Genomic DNA, 19,905 nt, shown 5'->3' on the forward strand with positions numbered 1-19,905 from the left:
CCAAGCCACATTCTTTAGATGTTATAGTAGCATAGCTCTGCAATCAAAACGCGCACAATCACAAAATATGACAACGAAGGCCTCTAACAGTTGCGCCGTTAAAGACATGAATACCACAAAAAAAATTCCACTTCCAAAACTATATTACAAAGACAAAACAATAAAATTCTTAAGGAAAAACAACACAAATAAGATTTTGCGTTATTGTACTCAATTTTATACACTTCAAACACAACTGACTAATGGCTACTTTCTGTTTTTTTTTAGCATTTCACATGCTGTCCCAACTATTTTGAAATTTCCCATTAACCAGACGTACTGGTACTCAACATGTCTGGTAACAAGTGTACCTTGGTTCTGGTGGCGAATGCAGTCAGATAAAGCAGAGATGAACTCGACTTGCTGCTCTTCCTGGGGGAAGCAGAAGTAGTAATCTCTACGGTACGGCAGTCGCAGGTAGACAGGGTAATCTCCTGGCATGTCCTCAATAGGGGGAGCAAAGTCTTCCTTCACATCTGCAGTACAGAACACACTATTCAGATCATCACCACACCATAACACATGCTAACTCACAATTACACACTACAGGCGCAGTCTACAGCACCTTACTGCTGGTCAAACATGATCAGCCTATCATATATACAGCATTTAAAGTGGAAAAAAAAGCCCAAACAGAAAAAGCTATAAAGCTAAGTGAGTTCTGTACATCATTTCAAATAAAAATAGTCAATGTCTATTAAACTTTTCCCATTCCATCAGGTATATAAAAGACTAAAAAACATGACATGGGTCATTCTACAGAACCATCCATTTTTGTGTCCCTAGCGTTTACAGATATATTACACTTAAAACGTTAGTGTTACTATTTATTTATATTTTAAAATAAAACAATAACTTATTTTAACAATTACACCTACTTGAGGCATCAATTTAGCAATATTGGTTTTTAAATCAATTATCCAGAATTCCACGGACCACAGAAGAGCTCGTCCCCACAGTCACGTGTAAAGGGTGAGGCCATATTTTGCAATTTTAACTACAATAATCCTTACATGACTATGGAATATATAAATTAAATTACATAAAGAAAACAAATGCCAAATAAATATTATAAAATATAGAATGAAAGTTCCCCAGGAGTCGTGTCACTGGTGTTACTGCGTAACAAAAAATCTCTAACTTTAATGTAAAAGTCACACTGATGACATCACTTGACTTCCTTTTACCTATTTTCTGAGGATCTTTGAAGAAAAGCACAGGGTGAGTCCACTGTGTCTTTCACTTATCAGAGATTTTCTCATTTAGCTCATGATTTCATATTAAGCCTTAAAACGTCTCTGGTGTGACCTTTCTTATGTGCAACACCAATGAGGATTGGTAACACCAGTGACCCCTATGAATAGATGGAAAAGTGGACGTTTCTGTAGAACGCAAAATCGCAAAATGGCCTGCATCTCTCTCAGAATCTGCCTGCTGTGCAAATCAAAATGTATTTATGTGTCTGTTTTGTACTTGTGAAAGATGCTGGAAGCTAGAAAGAAAAAGGAGCTATCAGAGTTAGGTAGACCAGTGGTAATCAAAACTCAAGCAGGCAGGCCCAAACCACTGTATGGGGAACAATTACAGGATAAAGACTTGTGGGAAAGGTATTTTGGATATGTCCCAGTTCCGTAAAAGCCCAGTCCTCTAATGAAATAAACGTTCATTGTGTTCAGAGCAAAACATGAAGGGGCATGTATGTGCTAACAGATTTGTGCATACTCAGAACTACACTGGGCTGGATTTCCCAAAAGCATTTTAGCACAAAGAAGATTACTGAATGGTAGAGCAAGCATCATACTGGACACTCTCTCTACTAGTTAAGATGATCTTAACACTTTGGGAAACTAGTCCCCAAACAGTTAAGTGACCTTGTCCATCTTCTGCTTTGTAATCAGTACTGATTTAGAAACATGTACCTACTGTATGAAAGTAAAAGGCAAAACAGGGCGAGACGTACAGAAGCTCGAGGTGCCCCTTTAGCTTCAAATGCTGCCTTGGTTGGCATGTATACTGTTTTAGATGGCCTCCACTGTTGTTCAAAAATCAGTTTCGGTGAGGCTTCAGCCAGTGTTATACTTAAAACTGCGAGAAAAATAAACTGAACTGAACTACTGCCAAACACATTGTCACTGGTACACTTAAAAACAACTTAGTGTATATTAGAATCACTAGAAGCTCACTTTGTGCAGTGGACCGATCACAGTCAGGGGGAGGTCTTAGAATAAACGACCAGCCGAAATAAACCACACCACACTATACAAACTTGTCCAAAATGACGTCTTTTGCTCTGAAATTATTTTCTTTTGAAGTATAACATGGGCTCTAGTTCTAGCAGTCTAAAGAGATTTCGCTCTTCAACCTATCACAGATCCACACCACAAAACTGGAAATGCCACCAATAAAGCACCAATAATGTCTCCTTAAACAAGCATCACATTCCATAATGTGGTTATTTTGGACAACAACCAAATATCATGTTGGTAGTAAGGGGTGCTAATAACTCTAAATAATGCTAATAAACCAAATTTTACCTTGTTAATGTCAGGCATTGTGGAGCTCTTGCCTAAATAAACTCACTCCTTCATACCACTTATTCAGCGTAGTGGATATAATTAAGACCCAGTACACTGGAGATTGCCCAGAAGGCCCAATCACATTTCACCCCTCACCCCTCACCCCTTAGCCCTTACTCCTCTGTTTTGCGCAGTCACGTCTAGGGGTAGGGTGTCCTGATTTTTGTTAAGATAGATGGGTAAGGTGAAGTGTTAAGGCTACATGACCCACCATTTTTTGGCACAGCCCAGGTTAGTGGTATGCTGATGTCTCATTAGCTAGCTAGCTACATTTCCCATTCCACCTTAAATGGTGGATCCATTTTAGGTGGAATGCGAAAATTCGAACAAGAAGCTGGCGAATAGCTGCCTTCTGCTTCATATCACTGAAGAATTAGGGGTAGGGTAATAATAAACAACTGTCGCACCCCCTTTTTTCGAAGGCAAATGATGCCCTAAATGTAACTAAAGCCCAGCAGTGAAGTTGCTGAACTTTACCCTCCTCTGCCATCACTGAAGATTGGCGGGGTCGCCTTCAGAGCAGCGCTAATAGCTGTTAATGAAGTAATGTTCTTTTTATTTGAGGGTCCCATTTCGTAGCAGAAGATTTCCACCACTACATCTTGTAACTTAGTGCCAAAGGCAAGGCAACAGACTGTCTCTCTGGATATACTGGAAATTAAATTAAATGAAAAATGTAAAACAGCTCTGGTCTTACTGTTAGCGTCAGGGAAGCACATGTCCACCATTTCCATGTATTTCCCCTCTGCGATCAAGACGGTGCCTCCAGTAGGCAGCAGCTTGTATAGCGGCGGTCTCCCCTTCACATATGACTGCAGGAGAGTCAAGGGAGGTTACAACATTGTTTCAGTGCTAATTACTGTCACTAGGACTATCAGCCTTCTTCTAGAGATAGAACAGTTACCTCATAGCTCTCATGGCACTCCAGGGAGTAATTGGCTCGAACCACTGCATACCTGTCCTTCCATTTCCTATTGTCATCGAAGTATAGCACATGGTCTTCATAGAACACTTCTGCTGTTTCTGGTGGCTCCTGGAGAATTAGACAAACACAAAGTCTGAGTGATGAAGACGAAAACACTGACATCTCAAGGCTAATGTAGCTGACCAGTAATTGGAATATTAAGGTCAAAACTATAGACAACTCAAACCTCTGCTTGGAGAAGCTAGACCTTCAAACTTAATTCAGAAATCTTGAAAAGCATTTATTTTTTTCTAATTGGCCAAAAAATAGAAAAATTCATTCATTCGGAATACAGTTTCTATCTGATTGAACGAGGTGGGTAATCCGAGGTGGGTAATCCTGTAAATAATCTGTTAAATAGAAGAATAATAACCATGTAAACGCCTGTATCCGATTACATTCACAATCGGAAAGTTTAAGTACGTTCTGCGCATGTGCGTTCGTGTCATAGCGAAAGCAGAGAAGTTTATAACGTTCAACATGGCGGAGCAGAAACTGGTCTGCAGAGGAGACAACGTTTATGCTCTGATCTTTAAAAGACAGCGGTGGGATGGAAGTCCAGCTTATGTGTCTCAGAACACGACGTCTTCCTCTCGGCCTTCTTTAATAAGGATATGTGAAGGACAATTTCCTGAGTCTGACATATTTTTAAAGTAATTAAAAACACAAGCTCTCCAATTGAAAACTCGTCTCACTCTGACTGGACCTCACGTGATGTTCGCTGTCATGGTAACGTCTACTCTAAGTGGTACTCCATGCATGCACGTCATTTTGGATCTGATAACTTGTAGTTGCATGTAAACAAAGATTTTCCGTCAGATTGTTTAACAAAGTGTGCATATAAGCACCTCAGTCTTAATCTGTAATCGGAATGTATTCAATCGGATTGGCAAAAACCTTTGCATGTAAACACAGCCAGTGTTTAGCATGAAGTGTCAAAAAGCAAATAAGCAAGTCTGTTTAAGATTACTTGGCATAGCTTAAGCCAAGTGAGTGATGATTTAGGCATGTAGTTCGAACAATGCTAACTGGCAGGCATCATACTGGTATACTGGCACAAGCGTCCACTACTTGTTAGCTATTTTAACTGTGTGCATCCAGTGAAAAACACCAAAAAAGCAAACTTTGGACACCAAACACGTCTTGGCTGATCAGCTACATTTGGAATAAGCAGAAAACTGTCCATTAGATTTTTTCCCCAAACTGTTCCTTACGCCGCGCAAGATTAAATTAGGCTCTGTGACTCTTGACCTCCTGCTCCATTCTGTCAGAAGAGTCCTGAGACTCTTACCCTCTGTTTGAGAAGTTGAGTGTGCTGCTCTTTGCGTTGGACCAGCTCTTCATGAACATGGGACAAGAAGGCCAGGTTGTACTGCTTCTTGTAGAAGGGGGCAAAGTTCTTCAGCTCTGCTTGTGCTCGTCCTGCAACACACAAACACACAAACACACGCTACTGAGAAGCTGGTTACGCACAAACTGCTCTCATATAAGACGGTGCTACTACTGCAGTTGGGACTAAGACAGTGGTGAAAGGAGTGGTATTGTTTTAGCACAGATTTTAGAGGTGCTGCACAGACAATGTAGGGGACGATCCTAAAAATGTTAAGGATGTAATATTAAGGGCATCACAAATCTTTTCTAACAAGTGTTTGTTATTGTTTGGCATCTTTGTTTTCCTTTTCTTCAGTGTTTGTCATGTTTGATGGTATAATGGTATGAAGGCCTGTTTGTTTTCCCTCTCTTTTTCTGGCAGACAGATGACAGCATTTTCAGTTTTTATTTAAAAAAAACATAAACATCTGAATGATGGCCTATTTTCTCAGCAGTTTTACTTATTATGTCAAAATAAGTGACTTATGTTCTTGACATTTTACTGTGTTGACTTTTCTTAAGATGTTAACTGTCAAAGTAATTAATCATTTATTTCTAATTCTGATTTAATCAATCAGTTTGTTGGCCAATTATGCAGTTTACACACAACAAAGGAGTTTGACCTTGGTTTTCAGTACATCTCACAACACACACACACACACACACACACACATACATATATATTGCTGTTTTTGGAATCTCAGAAATGATAGCTTTACAGGAGAAGGAAAAAACCTACTTTACTTTTAATATAAGTCAATGGAAGACTTTTTTTCCAAGTAATTTTGGGCCGTTTCTGTTGGTTCATTCATGATGAAATTTACATGCAACATAAAGGGCAACAGGCATTTTCAAATTATGTCAAAAACTGAAAAACGACAAAAATGGAGGTACAAGGTTTTATTCTGTCAGCAGCGATATATATATATATATATATATATATATATATATATATATATATATATATATATATATATATATACATATAATTGTATAAGCGATATATACTATAATGCACAGTATTCGTAGTATTGCACAGTGCTAGTAACTGACATGAGACCCTCTCTGGGTAAGCGTATATAACATTGATGGCCTATGAAAAGAAACTACAACCAAGGCAGCCACTGCACCATATCGAAATCTTACTATTTAAAGTACAGATTTACAGAATTTGACTTATTATCCTGTAATAAACACTTTCTCAAAACATCATTTCAATATAGCAAGTCTCAAAAAATGTCAATTCTTTGAATTAAATGGTCAAAATTTTGACTCACTGCAGCCAGAAACAGAAAGGGTTGGCAATTCTTTGCTCTCCTAAATAGTAAAAACAGGCTACTATACTAACTTACACCCTTTAAAACCCTTTCATCATATATATATATATATATATATATATTCTTTATTTTCTTGTATTAGAAGTGCTCGTATTATTCTCCACACATTGCAGCACTGAAAAAACATCCATCCCAAAAAAGGAGTAGAGCTTAAGAAGGTCAGGAGGGCCACATCCTGTTCTGTACTCTTACTCCTATTATAAGGAGTTAACATTACACTCTGATCATTTACACTCCATTCAATAACCTCTCAGTACAGCCATTCACTAATAACCCCAACCTCTCAAGAGAATTCATGTTTTTTCCTCACATTACTCCATTAAACACAGCTTAACAATGCAGTAACACAGAGAGGTCATTTAATACACACTGGCTCCAAACAAGACAACTTCCCTTCCTGCTGCAGCCACGGAAAACAGCGACATTCTTTTGCTACTGACCAGGCCCTGCTTTCAGGGCAGTAACTAGCTTGTAATTGCAATTAGTCCTAATACAGTCTCTTATAAGTTAGTGAATACGGATTCGAGCATCATTCGAACACAGCAGCTGTGCTATACAGCTCATATTTCACACTTGAGATTTTTCCAATATATTAAACTCAGCAAATAAACAGAAATTGGCAGGAAAATGTTATATTTAAGTTTGTTCCCTTAAGGAACTAATTATCACTTAGAAAATCAACAAAACATTATTTGACCAAGGATGTTCAAACTTTTGCAACCAACTATACTTGCACAAGAAATCTAGGTGTTTGCATGGCACCAAATATGTGTGTGCGAGTGTGTGTGTTCTTGTATTGCTATACTTGTGAGGACCCCATGTCCTCACTAGAATAGGACAATATGAAATTTTTGTTCAAGTGAGGACATTTTGCTGGTCCTCACTTGAGCATGTGTTGTTTCCACCACAATTACTTTTATTATTTGAAAACTAAAAGAACAGAAAAAATGCCTTTTGGATACTGAGGTTAAGGTTAGGGTAAGGTTTAGGTGTAGTATTATTTAGCTACAGTAACACAAAAATCAATAAAAGTCTATGGATATCCTCATATGTATAGCAAGACAAACGTGTGTGTGTGTGTGTGTTTAACTACAGGCTGAGCAGTGCTTTTGCTCTTTACCAGTTAACTCTGATACACAAGGAATACATCAAGTCATTTTTAACAAAGGACTCCATTAGAAAGACATCTTGATGAACTAACAGATGACTCTGAATACAATTAAGAGATTTGGAGTGTTAGATTGTTATACAGCTGTCTAAGAGCCATAGCTACCCCTTAGTGTAGCTGCAGTGGACAGAAATGTCACAATAAGAAAATCCCTGTAACAAAAAATGAGCTTTAGATAATGCAGCTATTTGGGAATCCACAAGATTCCAGTCACCACAGTGTGTCCATTTATGGTGCTCTCTGTTAAAAACTCTGAGTGTGTGTTGTTTCAGCAGTTCCTGTTTTGGCTCTACATGAATCCAAAATACTCACTGTTCTTTCAAACTACACACAATTTTTTTCAACGTTATGGTTTTTCAGGCTGTTCTACTCCTAAAGGATGACTGTTCATTAAACCTGTCCGTTATAAAAGAGTATTTCTGGATGTGAAAACAGTTTAAAAGAGTTTAAATGAGCACCATTCTGTCCAAAAGAAAACTGGATATCTGCCTTCCTTGATATTTTTCCATCTGGAATTAGTGAGTTCAAGAATTCAGTGTACAAACATCTGTAACATTACAATGGTACTCCTCTCAATCTGTGCAGATATTTGGATGTTGTCATGATGTAGTCTGTTCTTCAACCCCTCAGGGTCATTATTTGGGGTCTTTAGTCCATTTCTACTCTTTCTTTGGGGTCTTTCATCTCTTCCTACACGTCTTCTGTGCCTTTTTTCTCTAATCATCTACCTTGATCTACCTCTACATCTACCTCTAAGGCACCACTTTAGGTAAAAAAATTCTATATTGTCAAATGCTTGTCTTTTTTCTTTATTATTAATAATTTATCTGCTTGTTAGTGTATTTTTGCCTTGTGTTGTCCCTGTTGGTAAGGTCTCTGTATCTCAAAACATAATGCAATAATATAAATAATATAAATATTATTACTATTACAACAACCACTACTACTAGTACTACTACTAATAATAATAATAATTTTAGAGCAATAACAAAAAAACATTTTAGCCTCAAAGTCATCCTGAATATTTGAGACAAGCATCATGTGAAGAATCCTCAAGGGCAGCCAGACTGACCTTTACTCTGACCCAGTTTAAGGCTACTTGGTTATGAGAAGCTATTGCCCTGTTTCACACTCAGGCTAGCAGGCAAATGTGGGTAGTAATAGTTACATTTACTCTAGTTATATTTACTCAAATAAAAAAATGTTTATTTTCTAAGCAAATTTATGGCACATTTTATGTTGTATTTTATTTTTTTCCATGTTTCATAGGTTTTTAAGTTTGTTGATTTGGAAAATGCACAAAGCATATAGCTATACATACACATTTTACAGGCACACTGCAATCAGACAGGGGTATCCAAAAGCCATGCTCAAGTACACATATTGTTATTTTGGTGGAACAGTGACGGAGGTTGAAAGTACCTTTCCAAAAACTACTTTAGAAGAGAACTATTTTTGGCCAAAGTACTAGTTTAAAAATGCTCCATTCTTCTATCTATCCTTGGTCTAAAACAGTGGTTCCCAACACTGGCCCTGCACATTTTAGTGTCTCTTCCTTTCAACCCATCTAACCCAGCTAAGCAGTTCATCAGCAAGCCCTTCCTGAGTTGAAGTGGGCATTGTACAGCAGGAAAACACAAACATGCGCTGGGGAGTGGGTGCTCCAGGACCAAGGTTGGTCTAAAGCAAAATGCTAAAGCTCAGAGGTGAGAGTTGTGGCCAATCGTAAAGCATTACAGATGCTGTCATCAACAACGTAACAGAATGAAGTAAACAGAAAAATGGAATAAGTAAGTAAATGTTAAGAACTAAAATGTAACTGGGTAAAAAAATTCCTTTCATAACAAATGCAGAAGTATAAGTATCATCATTTGAAAGTACAATGCCATCAGTATTTTGGGCACATGTACATGAGCCTTCCACGATCATGAGTTTTAGCTGAAGATTGACTGACGTAAAAATTGTAATTATTAATTTAACTGTCTTTTTTTTCATTATTGTATGAAACTACTATAGTACAAACCTAAACTGGCCACATTAGCTGATTATACACACACACACACACACACATCATCTAAAACGCTTATCCTTTGGGTCACGGTGTAGCTGATTATACATATTATTAAATATTGTTTAGTAATTATGTAATCATTCTGACAGGCATGCATTTATCTCATGGAGTTCATTACTGCTCACCTCTGGTTGTAAGGGAAACTTCTCTTGTAAAAAAATGACCAGTTTTGCCAATTGGTATAAATGTATAATTACATATGCAGACATTTACAAATACATGTATTTTTGCACTGTTTCATTCAAAGTATGTATTTAAGATATTTTACCCTTATTAGTCCCAGAACGGGGAAATTTCACCACCTCATTTAACCCATCCGTGCAGTGAAACACCACATACACAGTAGTGAACACACACACTAGGGGGCAGTGAGCACATTTGCCCAGAGCGGTGGGCAGCCCTATCCACGGCGCCCGGGGAGCAGTTGGGGGTTAGGTGTCTTGCTCTAGGGCACTTCAGTCATGTACTGTCGGCTCAGGGGATCGAACCGGCGACCCTGCGGTCACAAGGTTTTTTCAAGATTTGAGTTACTAGTAGAGTAAGTCAACTGACCGTGTCTAACAGTCAACTTGCAGATGATGTTAAAATCCATGGCAGTAGGGGTGGACAGCATGACAATATTCTATCCTTATCGCAAATCATTGCGTCAAAAATACTTTTCTGAGCATATTGTGGATAGAACTTGTCCAGAACATTGACCAACTATGTTTCCAGCATTACCAACACTAGTTCTGTTCAACTGGATTTAGTGCAGTGCAGTGTGTGAAACACTGAACAAAAATGATTGTACTTAGCATTTGGTAGTATTTTAAAAAATGTTTAACTATGGGTACATTGTTTCTGTTCTAACTTATCAAATTAAAAAAAGTAAAATATCGTGTATCATTAAAGTGTTTGCACGTATCCTGATATTATATTTTTGCCATTAACCCCTTACATGACAGCATGCTAGGTACAGCTATAGATTAGACTGTCCAATAAAGTGAGCCCATGAACATGCATATGTTTTGGAGTTTGTTTATGTTTGAGGTTATGGGTGTGAGGTTGGGTGTGTATGCATGTGTTTCACTGGTCTGACATTTCTGGCATTCTTGAGCTGTGAAAGCAGCCCCAGATGGCAGGACAGCATCAAGCATTCACGCCTGACCTGCACAGCCTGATGTACCTCATACCAACACACCGGCCACACACTTTAACAGAGACAGTGACAAACTGTGGAACTTATACAGTATAGCTAGATCCCTACCCTGCAGAACAAATGAATAAGAGTTCAACATATCATATACTTTCACATTCCTTCCTACACACTCTGCTATATTAGCCGTCCTTTATGCCTTAATTTGGTTGGGATTTCATTTCTCATAAGCTACGTTCACATTACCAGGTTGAAGTGGCACAAATCCGATTTTCTGCCCTAATGTGACTCAGATCTGATGTTTTCAGAGCTGTGTGGACACACAAATCTGATATTTTCAAATCCAATCTGAGCCACTTTCATATGTGGTCCTAGATTGGTTAGGTATCCGATTCGTGGCCATGCGACCTTAATGTGAACGCTGAGATCGGAATTCATGCGCTTTTTCTCCACTGCGCGTGCGCCATCATTCAGCGTTACCATGGCAGCAGCGCCGAACAGAACTTAAAGCCCGTAACCGGTGGAAAAGCAGCACATCTCACCTTTTTCGCCTTCGTCTTGCTCTAATAATGAACTGAGCTGATCAGAGCTAATTACCTGAACAAGTGTGAATCATCATGTCAGAGAGATCGGATTTGAGCAAAAAATCAGATTTGAGCAACAAGGCTTGTAATGTGAAAGTAGCCATAGAGAAGTAAGAAATTATCCATCATCTTTGACCCAGGGATGACCTCATCATTGCTTAGTTCAGAATATTTCAGATGTTTTGCTCTTAGAAACAGCCTTTGGGTAACAGCATTAATGGGACTTAAAAACAATTCAGATCTACAAGCCAAACATACAAATAGATAAATGGATTAAAGCGCATATATATTTTTTAAAACAACATACATTATTAAAAAAAAAGGGTTCTGAGGTCACGTTTGCCCACTTTGGCGGCCTGGCATTCCCTGCACTGATATGAGCCAGGAGCCAGGTTTGTCCTGGTCTCATACTTTCTCCTGAGTCCTATGACTGAAAGTGAGGCATAAGTCAGTGAACAGTAAGAGGATTACATAATAGCACGGGTGTTTCCTGCTACATGGAATACAATGGGACATCCACCTGTAACTAGTTAGCTGAAAGCTAAATAACAACATGCTGAAGAACATGCGCACTACATGAAGTCAAATTCCATTCTCTTTTGCAAAGTGTGCAAACAACAGTGACTCCAGTATTGTGTTTTGCTTGATTCTAAAAAGGGTTCAATTTCCTCTCCTTTAGCAAAAAAACACAGGGAAAGAGTAAAACAATGGAGCTGACTATGTGCCAGCTGTATGAGAAACAGTTAAAGCTTGCATTATGAACTTTAAATAAATTATCATGGCTATGTACTGTGGTAATGCACTCCATGGGTCTGAGAAGGGACAGGGATTACAGAAATGGAAGGCCATTAGTAATAACTGAATTGCCCTATATTGCACTAATGCTGCTTTCAAGTGCTAACCAGGTGGCAGCCCATAGGAAAGAAAAATCATAAACAAGATCTGCTTAATATCTAGTAGTTTCTCCTAGACAACAAGATTAGATGGAAAGACAAAAAAGACTTATGCTGCTCAGATATTTCTCCTGATAAAAGTCCAGGCATCTCACGTATGTCTTGAGTTTTCAGACAGATCTCAGTAAAGTCGCACATGCTCGGATTTTCCGAGATAATAAAAAACATGGCGATTATGAAATGGCTGTAGTTTATTATCAAATTTGACCCTGTTTTGAATACAACTGTAGCATAAACTTTGGACTAACTGTTCATACTTCAAAATGATTTTAACTTTAATGTAAAATTAACATTCATTTGTTCAGTTTTATCTGTTTACTTTTCAGTCGGCTGGGCACCGACGTCACCTGGCTCATGTTGCATTAAAAATTGTTATGTACCCGGCTTCATCATCCGACTTTGAGCCTCTGCTTGGCTGTGTTTCTACCTTTCCATTTGCTGTTGGTAAATCTAGATGGCTTGTTTTGATTTAAGTCAAAACTGGTCCTGGATCAGCCTTTATGAGTCTAGCTGAGGTGGTCCATTGAGTAGATAGGCAGAAGATAACGTTAAAACCTTATTCTCTGTTCATTTTGCTCGTGTCATTGTTTTGCTATCCGGTGTCGACCAGAGGAGGATGGTTTCCCCTTTGGAGTCTTGGTTCCTTTCAAGGTTTCTTCCTCTTGCTCTTAGGGAGTTTTTCCTTGCCACTGTCGCCATTGGCGACGCTCATGGGGGCTCGGAACCAGATTTTTCTGTGAAGCTGCTTTGTGACAAGGCCTGCTGTAAAAATCGCTACATAAATAAACTTTGACTTGACTTCAAATCAAAGTGACTGGGATGGCTTGGGTGAAACAGCAGATATTTGGTTTGCTTTAAATGAGCAGATGAACTCTACCCAGCCAGGTTCTAGAGATCATACCCACAGCGTTAGTACTGAATTGACCGTTACCAAGCTAATATTATTTTTTTCTTAAAAAATACTAAGATTATTCTTTATTTCCCAAAAATAAACAGAAATACAGAGAAATATCACTTACAGTGCAAAAGTATGATTAGATTATTTTAACTAATATATTTCTACTTAACTAAGTACCTTTAACTAAGGTAATTCTACACTGTTAGAAATAAAGGTACTATATATTACGTTGTGCTACAAGCAATTCTGTGATACATATCAGGCTGGATTTGTTACAGAATCAGATCAGATTCGTTCATTTGTTCAATCAACATCTGAACTAGAATTTTTGATAATAATGGCCCAATACCGATACTGGGTGAGGATCAGTTCCATGTTCCAGTTCCAGTAAGGCGTCATCTGCCGTTCCTATCATTGACTCATGACTTATAAAAAGGAATGACTTTAATGAAGCTAGTGGCAGGAAAATAGCAGGCTTGACAGGACTGCATTAATTCCCTAAAGCAGGGTTGAAGGCAGAGTGTATCAAACCAAGCCTTTTCTCAGGAGGAGTCATGATCTTGGTTTTGCCTGAGGTGAATAAAAAATGCTAAAACAGCTTTTAGAGGTAACATATTCCCCTGCACAGAATGAGAAAACACTGCACATAATGTTAAAATGTAACTGGAAGAGGCAATATGATATTTTATAGTTATCATAATACATTTTGTTATTGCGATAAAGTTTGCTTTTCTCTGCATATCATGGAAATCAGCCGTATATTTACGGCATTTAGCAGATGCTCTTACCCAGAGTGACTTACAATTTTTGTCATTTACACTGGTAGGCGAAGGTAGTGTTGCTCAAGGACTCTTATTTTTAAGTGACCCTTATTAGTCCCAAAACAGGGAAATTTCACCTCCGCATTTAACCCATCTGTGCAGTGAAACACCACATACACACAACTGAACACACATACTTGGGGGCAGTGAGCACACTTGCCCGGAGCGGTGGGCAGCCCCATCTGCAGCGCCCAGGGAGAAGTTGGGGGTTAGGTGTCTCGCTCAAGGGCACTTCAGTCACGTACCGTCGGCTCAGGAGATTGAACCAGCAACGCTCCAGTCACATGGCTGGTTCCCTAACCTCCAGCCCATGAATGCCCCACAATAAGCCCCTCTTATTGGTATAGTGTAGGGTGCTTACCCAGGCGGGGAACTGAACCCCAGTCCAGAGCGTAAAAGGGAGACGTTACCCACTACACTACACCAACCACTTTACTTAACAACTGTACTTAACAACTGCTGTACAACTGCATGCTTCATTACAAAGATGATCCTGTTCAATTGGAGTGAAACATTAAATAAAAATCATAGTGTGGTTTTTGATGTGGCATTACTAGTGCATTGTGTGGGCGTCAAAATATTGCGATACATATCATGTATCGTGAAAATGTCTTGAAGTATCATGATATGATATTTTTGCCATTTTGCCGAGTTTCCCGAACATCGCATATGTTTGCAGAATGTAAACACAGATTACTGCTGTTCACTTTCTGTTGGATGGTCAATTCACTCAAAATTTTAAATCAGTTTCCTAATTTTTTAACAACAAACCATGTACAGGCAGCTATCATATGGGTGACAGATTAACCATCCCTATATAACCCTGTCTTATGAGATGCTAAAGTAACGTGTACCATGTGTAAATCACTGGAACACTAACCCTAAATGGGAACAAGTAACCTCAAATACCATCACTAAAATCCAAATGGCTCTCTGAAATATGCACCAACATATTTTCCAGTGGAAACTGCAGGAAAAGGCCAAAAGACTGGGGAACTACCGAAAAGGAGTGGCGTTCTGTTTGTATTTCCTTTACCTGGCTTATAAAACAGGACTGTACGAGCAGAATACGTTAATAAAAACCTATATGTTGTTAGACGTCTCACTTCAGTTTAAGTGACCCTGGCTTAATCTCACATAGCTGTGAAAAGGAACCATGTAAATGAGGCTGTTCCACAAATGTACACGCCTGCACTGACCATGTCCAACAGACACTCATGGTTAAGAATGGTGTTCCCTTGTCCTCACTTAATTTGACAATGACCTGAGAGAAAGAGAGACAGAAAAAGAGCCAAAACTGGTCCTGGCACTTTTCACTCGCCCTCTCCCTTTTCAGTTATGGGGGTTGAATGACAGGAGTGACTCTGCTGAAGTATGCAGTGTGTAGAATGAAGAGAATAGACAATGCTTTAGTATGTGTGAGGGAAACAGGTGAGGCTCTTATTTTCCACTCTGCACTATTTTAACAGGAATCTTTCCCTTAAATACTGCCTCACTTTTAACTTAATAAAGCCTGACCATTCCAGCCAGGTCTATTAAGCTTGAAAGATAAGGATTTAAGAATAATCAGCTATAATTTTAATCCCAACGGCTTTGTGTGTCAATTATGAGGCGTCACTTTTTGGAAAATGATGAACTGCTCCACTTCCACATCACATAAACAGCCTGTCAGGCGAAATAAATCTCTGACTGACTGAACTGCCTCACTTGTGAGCCGGTATACATTTACATTATCCGACCGGTGTCTTCAAACAAGCGACTTTTACCCACAAAATCTCTAAAACGGAGGACTTTTCAAACGTCCTTGTAGTGAAAATGTATGAGGTGAAATTAAGAGAAAATCGCTCCGGCGCCTCAGTGACTGCAGCTCAGCTACAGCTACGGATATGAAACAGGTTCTTCAGGCAAACAAAAAAAAGCCACGAGCTTTGTTTTTCTGCGCTATTCTTACCTTTTATTAAGTTGGATTTGTTTTCATCCAGAAGACTGGACGAAGAGCCCATGGTGGTGTCGGTGGTTGAGTCGAGCTCCCCTCAGGTTGAAGTTCGCTTCTCTCTCGCTTCGCCTCCACCGGCAGACTGACTGACTGACTGACAGACAGGCGGAGTGTCAACACACGAGTAAAAGCTACTGTCGCCAAAGCTAACAAGCGTCTGTGGACTCTCTAGACTTGCGGTGAGAGAGAGAGAGAGAGAGAGAGAGAGAGAGAGAGAGAGAGAGAGAGACACAGTGGGTAACAACCCCCCCCATACCCCCACCCTCCTGACCCCCACCCCACATACCCCACTCTACTTACCCCCACCCTTCGTACCCCCACTTTACTGACCCCCAACATTACACAACTTATTTGTGTCAAAAATTGCAAATGTCATTCGTTTATTAATTAGTAGATTATAATTAAAGTGTCTTTTTATCTTACTCTGTTTTCATGATGTTCACTGCTACTGTTGTGATGCTTTAGCAATACTGTACCTCACAGTCATGCTAATAAAGCTGTTCTGAACTAAAGCTATTCTGGGGGGCGGGAGGGGGGGTGTGTACGTTTACTCCTTACTTATTCTACGTTCTCCTCACATTTTGTTCAGAATTCCTGTTGCTATAATTTCATTAATTGTATTTTTCCAAGTAAACAGTGCAACCCCGTTTCCAAAATAGTTGGGACACTGTGCAAAATGTAAATAAAGACAGAATGCAATGATGTGCAAATCAATTAAACCCTTTATTTAATTTGAAATAGTACAAAGACAACAATATCACATGTTGAAACTGAGAAATGTTATTGTTTTTGAAAAATATAAGCCCATTTTGAATTTGATGCTAACATGTTTCAAAAAAGTTAGGACAGGGACGACAAATAACTGACCAATTAGGTTACACCCATGACCGGGTATAAAAAGAGCATCCCAGAGAGTCTTTCAGAAGTAGAGATGGTGAGCCGTTCACCACTCTGTGAAAGACTGTGTGAACAAATAGTTGCACAATTCAAGAATAACGCTTCTCAATATAAAATAGCAAAGCGCTTTGGGATTTCATCATCTACTGTACATGATATTATTTAAAAGATTCAGAGAATCAGGAGAAATCTCTGTATGCAGGGGACAAGGCCAAAAATCAATACTGGCTGGCTGTGATCTGCATTAAAAACAGACACGATTCTGTAGTGGAAATCACAGCAATGGCTCATCTGAAAACCATTGTCTGTGAACACAGTTCGTGTTCATGGCTGCATCCACAAATGCAAGTTAAAACTCTATCAGGAAAAGAAGAAACTATTAATAAACGAAATCTAAAAACGCTGCCGCCTTCTCTGGGTTCAAGCTCATTTAAAAAGGACTGAGGCAAAGTAACAGTGTCCTTTGGCCAGACGAATCAAGATTTGAAATTATTTTTGGAAATCATGAACACTGCGTCCTCCGGACTATAAAGGAAAGGGACCATCTGGCTTGTCATCAGCACACAGATCAAAAGCCAGCGTCTGTGATGGTATGGAGGAGAATTAGCGCACATGGCAAGAGTGACTTGCACACCTGTGAAGGCACCATTAATGCTCAATGATATATACAGGTTTCAGAGCAACATTTGCTACCATCCAGACAACGTCTTTTTCAGGGATGGCCTTGCTTACTTCAGCAAGACAATGTCAAACCATATTCTGCATGTATTACAACAGCATGTCTCTGTAGTAAAAGGGTCTGGGTGCTAAACTTGCCTGCCTGCCGAACTGAGCAGCTGAAATCTTATGTCAAGCAAGAATGGGCAAACATTTCACTTTCAAAACTACAGCAGAGTGTTGTTGAAAGAAAAGGTAATGCAACACAGTAGAACATGTTGCTGGCATCAAATTATAAATAGGCTTATATTTTTCAAAAAAACAATACAATTTCTCAGTTTCAACATTTGATATGTTGTTTTGTGTTGTACTATGTTCAATTAAATATAAGGTTTAAATGATTTGCACATCAATGCATTGGGTTTTTATTTACATTTTCCATTTTTGGAAATAGGGTGTAATTGCTGTACATACATTTATGCAGAATCTACATTTCTTCACGTTTAGTTTTAACTCACTTTAATTTAATTCTCTTCTGTGTAAAAAGTATGGAGAAACTGTACTCAAGTGAAAACTCGGATAGCAAATTTGATGCGGTCCAAAACTGGGCCACATCCGGCATTACTTGTGGCCAACATACCGCATGGAATGATGGCAAAGGAGAGGGCCAGAAGATATTGGATGCTATTCAGAACCCAGCTAGTTTACTGCCATTTATGGGCCGCATCTCAGCCACCTGTAAACCACCACTGCCAGAACTGATCCACCTCTCAAAACCACTAGTACAAAAATCAGCCTGTTACAACTTCCCTATTAGGGGAAAGTTCCACTGTCGCCCAGTGCCAACAGGCTCGAGGGGTGGAGGCTAGCATGTGGTTCATCCTCTTTGAAAACCAGCTGTAGATGGCTGGCAACTCCTGATCTCCTGATTATGGGGCAAATGCTTAGCCTGTTGGACCACTCTGGTACTCCAGGTTTTAAGCCTACATTTCCAAAATAAGCCTACATGTCTGAAATGTTTACCACACTGTGAAAAAGATTTGTTTGTTTTGAAGTAAGTAATGTGGCAGATGTAAAAGTTTAAGTTCACTGTACATCAAAAAAGTTTTATTGTTCTACTAACTTACAATCTGATATTTAATGAAGACAAAATTTTAAGCAGCCACAAATCATTTAAAACTAAACCTGAATGAAACTGCAAACTAGGCTATGTAGTAGTGATCGTAGTACTAAGGCAGATTGTGTTGAACTAATTAAAATGAATTAATTTATTTTATCCCAACATTATTCTTTGTTCAAATAACAAAATGTCACATATGCTGAAACATTTTAGTTTTGGCCTACGTGAATTTATGATTTAAACAGAGATGTGGGGGCTAGTCATTTTAATTCAGATCTCAGCCAAGTATGGATCTGAATTTAAACTATTAGCCCCCACATCTTTAGCATCAAGCATAAATGATTGTCACTTAGCTCATGTCAAGGAGCCCTGATCTGTTTTGGCACATGAGGGCCAAATAGGCTTTTTTTTAAAGTGGGCCACTTTTGGCTCACATGCAGTTTTCCAGTGCAAATCACTGGCCAGCTGTGTCATGTCTCTGCAAGAAGTAGTCTGGAAGCCATTTGTCAAAATCTTACTCCTTTTGAAGTGGAAGTATGAAACCAAATATGTACTTCAGTGAAAGTAAAAAGTATCAGTAGTATGGCAGTACTAGATAGCACAGTTTTGGGCAGTTTTATTTGACCTTCATATAAATTTGATTGGATTTTTTGATAAAAACAGTAAATTCAAATGTATGAAAACATTGATTGGCAGGAGGAAAATCTTGTAGCCTTTGAAGATATAAATGAAAATGTATGTTTTGTGTAATTAAGTGTATAAATATTCAGTTTTAATAACACTCGAGTAAAGTGAAAATCTTCTCAAATAAGTACAATTAATATTCACCTCAGCTGTCCTGTTGGCACAGCAACTGCACTACTTTATTGTTCCTTGCGCTTTTTAGTTTTAGTATTCTGTTTTACATAAAACATCCCAAAAAGAGAATAGAGTCCAATAAACTTCAGTTCCTGTGTAAATTGATGCTTTATGTATTAAGAAGCACAGCAGCAGGTCAATAAGGACCTTATACGGATACTTCCTCACTCCTACTGAAGATACTTTTGGTAACTACCTTTACTTTTGCTTTAGTCTTTGTTTACTAATATAAAACTTCTTTTTAAAATAATACATAAGAATTTATGCTACTGTAAGCACTACCTGGCTTACTGTTATGTTATTTCCATCAGATCTCTTGATCAGTTAGCAAATAACCACACTACAGTGACAAAGCCTAATCTTTAAACAACATTACATGATCAACTAAACCAAATAGACACCCTCAATTTTTTGGTTAGCCTCACCGAAAGGTATCTCTATGGTGGTCACTGGTCCTGCT

The 19,905-nt window shown here is 38.7% G+C and overlaps 1 protein-coding gene across 1 annotated transcript in view; it reads right to left on the reverse strand.

Annotated features, from left to right (window-relative positions):
- Positions 1-16,064, reverse strand: part of niban1a (niban apoptosis regulator 1a) — a 31,159-nt gene extending 15,095 nt beyond the window's left edge. The window contains exons 1-5 of the mRNA XM_036581432.1: positions 15,869-16,064; positions 4,871-5,001; positions 3,520-3,648; positions 3,313-3,427; positions 351-515 (exon numbers count right to left, since the gene is read on the reverse strand). Of these exons, the coding sequence (XP_036437325.1) occupies positions 351-515; positions 3,313-3,427; positions 3,520-3,648; positions 4,871-5,001; positions 15,869-15,920 (592 nt within the window). The 5' untranslated portion in view covers positions 15,921-16,064. The remainder of the gene's footprint in view (positions 1-350; positions 516-3,312; positions 3,428-3,519; positions 3,649-4,870; positions 5,002-15,868) is intronic.
- Between the last annotated feature and the right edge of the window lie 3,841 nt (positions 16,065-19,905).

Source organism: Colossoma macropomum, unplaced genomic scaffold (assembly GCF_904425465.1).
Source record: "Colossoma macropomum unplaced genomic scaffold, Colossoma_macropomum, whole genome shotgun sequence".
Lineage (NCBI taxonomy): Eukaryota > Metazoa > Chordata > Actinopteri > Characiformes > Serrasalmidae > Colossoma > Colossoma macropomum.